The sequence below is a fragment of the Hibiscus syriacus genome, unplaced genomic scaffold (assembly GCF_006381635.1).
Source record: "Hibiscus syriacus cultivar Baekdansim isolate YM2019G1 unplaced genomic scaffold, ASM638163v2 tig00110319_pilon, whole genome shotgun sequence".
In the NCBI taxonomy this organism is placed as follows: Eukaryota; Viridiplantae; Streptophyta; class Magnoliopsida; order Malvales; family Malvaceae; genus Hibiscus; species Hibiscus syriacus.
This window is the reverse complement of record NW_024062678.1, coordinates 3,039,215-3,042,627: the sequence shown is the minus strand read 5'-3', so window position 1 is coordinate 3,042,627 and position 3,413 is coordinate 3,039,215. Positions and strand designations below refer to the sequence as shown.

Here is a 3,413-nt window from a genome sequence, read left to right as displayed (position 1 = left end):
ATTCTGAAGAATAAAATATCCAGCAAGTCAACACGAAAACGAAGTTGAATCATGTACATAATAATAATGTCAACAATATTGCCTTGGTCCACTTTCATAGAGACAAATTCCATTCATATACAAATCTCAATTACGTGTGAGAGAGAGGAAGACAAGATTAAAGTCTTATAAAAATGGAAGAATGAAACATCCTTTTCAGTAAGATGTTAGAATTTTGTCTTGGTTTGGTTTTCCCGCGTCACATTTCCTCATACGGATGAAGTAGTTCAATAAATTATTTACCTCATCCAGCCCTACACATGAGATTGATGTCCTCTTAAACCAAGCTACAGCTTACAGCAATACCAATTCTTCACCCTGCAACACTTTTAGTTTCCTTTTAGCATAAACCGTGAAAACAATTGCTGTCACCACTGTTAAAAGGAAACCACCAACATTTAACAATATCTGCGGAGCCGATAGGCTGTGTCGCTCTTGTGAAGCATCTGCCAACGTCTGTATGAGGATACCTCTGTGATAATCAAATATGCAAATAAGTTCACAACGCATACAAGTTATATGCATTTACTCTGCAGGTTTCCTATAACTAGCATCTAAAAGATGACATGTTCAGGTTTAATTTTCTTAAGCCAATAACTTATGAACCTGTAACTCCCAAAAAATACAGCTCATGCACTTAGTGTGCATCATTTATTTATCTGACTGAATCAGGTAATGATCTAAGCTGGTAAGGTATGCTTATGAACCATAGACATGCGCACACACTATACGTTGTAATAATCAATTATCACATTCAAGTAACACATTCGTAAATACAAGCTCAAGATTAAATACACAGAAAAAGGGGATGGAGAGAGAGATAGACTTTACGTGTATATTGCAACGAAAATTTCTGGCACCATTCCTACTAAAGATCCCAAGATGTAAGGACCGTACTTAACATGTGTTGCCACCGCACAGTAGTTATATATTATATATGGGAATGGAGAGATCCTGATTAATGTTACAACTTTAAACTGATGAAACCAATTTCCTTCTCCAGCTGCTCTCAGAATGGCAGCTTTCTTGGGACATTTTTCTAACCAACCCTGCATAAAAAGAGAGAAGAGTTGAAAACTATTGCAAATAACAACAATGGGAAAGATACGCAAACCAACACTGGCAGAATCAGACAGGTAGTAAAATTTCAGTGAATGAAGGGTGAAAAATAAAGATGAGGCACGCACTTGAATTCTGTGAAGGAAAAGAGAGCCAATAAAGAATGGAAGTGATACCCCCACAGCAGCTGCTGATATGATTAGTAGAAATCCAAAACCATAACCAAAAGTCATCCCTGCCACCCAGATAGATGGTGTAGAAGGTAGGAGTATTGTAGGGAACAATGCCACAGAAGCAAAGACTAGAACTGCCAGCACTGGAGTGCTAAAGGTTGTCATCTCCCAATTTATAATAGGCATTAGCTCCTGCAGTCATCATCTCATCAAGTTAGTAAAATTAGAGAGTGGAAAGATATCTTACAAGAGATAAATGAACAAATCCCTACTGGTCTACGGAAGGAAATTATGGTTTTTAACCTTAAGTTTGCAAGATCATGGAAAATATATAAAAACTACCACAAAAATAAACAATTTTGTGTGATCACTGCACGGTCTGCATCCCAGAAACGAATCGAACCTAAGTGGCCATTCAATATGTTTCTTAACTAGCTTGGACCAATGAAGTTGCAAGGTTGTGGTTGCACAACTTACACGGATATTCCAGAAAGTGAAAGTTAATGCTTATTCCAGTAGAGATTAATAGACCAAAAGCGCCAGTTTTGGACAAAAACATAGAACATAAAAATTCTTCACCATTTATCAAACCATGCTCATTTTCACATAAAGAATTACTAGGGTATTTTGTAGACCTTTCGAAAGTAAATAAAAAAATGAACATAGAAAGCATAATATCGTGGCAAGAAGGAATGTTTAGGGAGAGATATGGATAGATATAGAATCAGAGAATGTACAGCTCTTTGTCAGCAAGAAGTGAAATACATAACATGAAATTCAAAGACAATAAGTCAAGCTTGCTGTTGGGGGGAAAAAATGAGTTCCCTGCCTATAATCATCACGGAGGTGATGAAATTTTCTAACTTAAAGATAAAAGCATGGTCATCAATACATTCTGACTAAATAGTGTGCTTGTCCAATAATAACATCAAGTGAACCAAGGAGATAGTTTCAGTCTATTTTAAGAACATAGTTTCAGTATATTTTAAGAACAAACCGACAATGCTCTCCAATAATATACTGATAGAACACATTATTAGATAATATGCAATAATCGCAGAATAATATCACAACCATTAACCCCATATCAGTACTCAAAATCAAAGAGAATGCAATTAGGAAATTGATCAAGGTTGCAAAACCCAAGTTGAAAACAGGAAAGAAACCCATTCTTCAATCGACAGTTCAGTACATGCAAGCACTAAAACCCACAAAAAGAATCCAAAATTCAACAACAAAAAAAGCAACCCCTATCCCCTAAACTCAAAATTAAGAATCTACATAGATCAGAAGACACTCAAAACAAATAACGAGAAAACACAATTAGTTAAACAAGGGAATGTTAATTGCAAATATAAAAATGATCCAAAAGAGCAATAAATTATGGGGGGAAACCTTATCCATTAAAAAGGGACCAACCCATTTGAAGAAAACAGCAGCCAATAACCCTATAAATGTAAACAGAATCCCCGACTTGATCCAAAACCAAATAGACCTTCCCCGTAAAGAACAAAAGCCTGGCTCCTGCACAGACAAATCCCTCTCTCCTGCTTCACATTCTTCTAATAATCGTTGTCTCAAAGTTTCCCCTTTTCCGTTAACACCATCGTCGCCCTCAACTCTTAGTTTCAGCTCTGGCACCACCTCTCCCCCCTCAATATTAATAGTATCATCATAAAAAGTCATTGGATTTCAGAGCAAGAACTCTAATTTCCTGTTTGTTTCCTGAGAAAATAAGAGAAGGAAAATGTCGCAAGCAAAGAAGAGGATCAGCTAAGCAAAGCAAGCAAACCTAAAGAAAAATAATAAGAATTTAAAAAAGAAAACCGATTGGAGCAGTTAAGCAAGGCAAGCAAACCTATTTATTTCCTTTTAGGTTAAAGTGAGGATTGATTGTAATTTACGATCTGCCGTTGCCGCATCAACGGCGTCGCATCAACGGTTTTAGAAGGACACGTTGCAAACACGGCATGACACTTGGGAAACTGAGTTTTCCACCGAGTTGAGGCTTGGGATTGTGAATTGGGTGATTATGGAGCGAGTCGGTTGTGAATTTGACGGTACTGGATTCGTGTTAATTAAAAAATTGTATTATTTTATGCGATTTGTTGTTTGTTAAACTTGTAAAAGTTTTAGTCGATT

General features: G+C 36.6%; 1 protein-coding gene across 1 annotated transcript; it reads right to left on the bottom strand.

The window, feature by feature from the left end:
- Positions 1 to 3,099, bottom strand: LOC120117385 (transmembrane protein 64-like). The gene is made up of 4 exons (XM_039137665.1): positions 2,667 to 3,099; positions 1,227 to 1,463; positions 871 to 1,088; positions 1 to 511 (listed from the first exon to the last, which is right to left on the bottom strand). Exons 1-4 carry the CDS (start codon positions 2,955 to 2,957, stop codon positions 334 to 336), a joined length of 924 nt encoding a protein of 307 aa, XP_038993596.1. The 5' UTR covers positions 2,958 to 3,099; the 3' UTR covers positions 1 to 333.
- Positions 3,100 to 3,413: the final 314 nt, after the last annotated feature.

Bases quoted from the DNA above. Each gene is read 5' to 3' on its own strand.
- LOC120117385 (XM_039137665.1), bottom strand. From the start codon at position 2,957: ATGACTTTTTATGATGATACTATTAATATTGAGGGGGGAGAGGTGGTG. The intron at 1,089-1,226 runs GTGCGTGCCTCA...CTTTTTATGCAG, and splicing joins TTTTCCTTCACAGAATTCAA to GGTTGGTTAGAAAAATGTCC. The intron at 512-870 runs GTAAAGTCTATC...TGATTATCACAG, and splicing joins ATTTTCGTTGCAATATACAC to AGGTATCCTCATACAGACGT.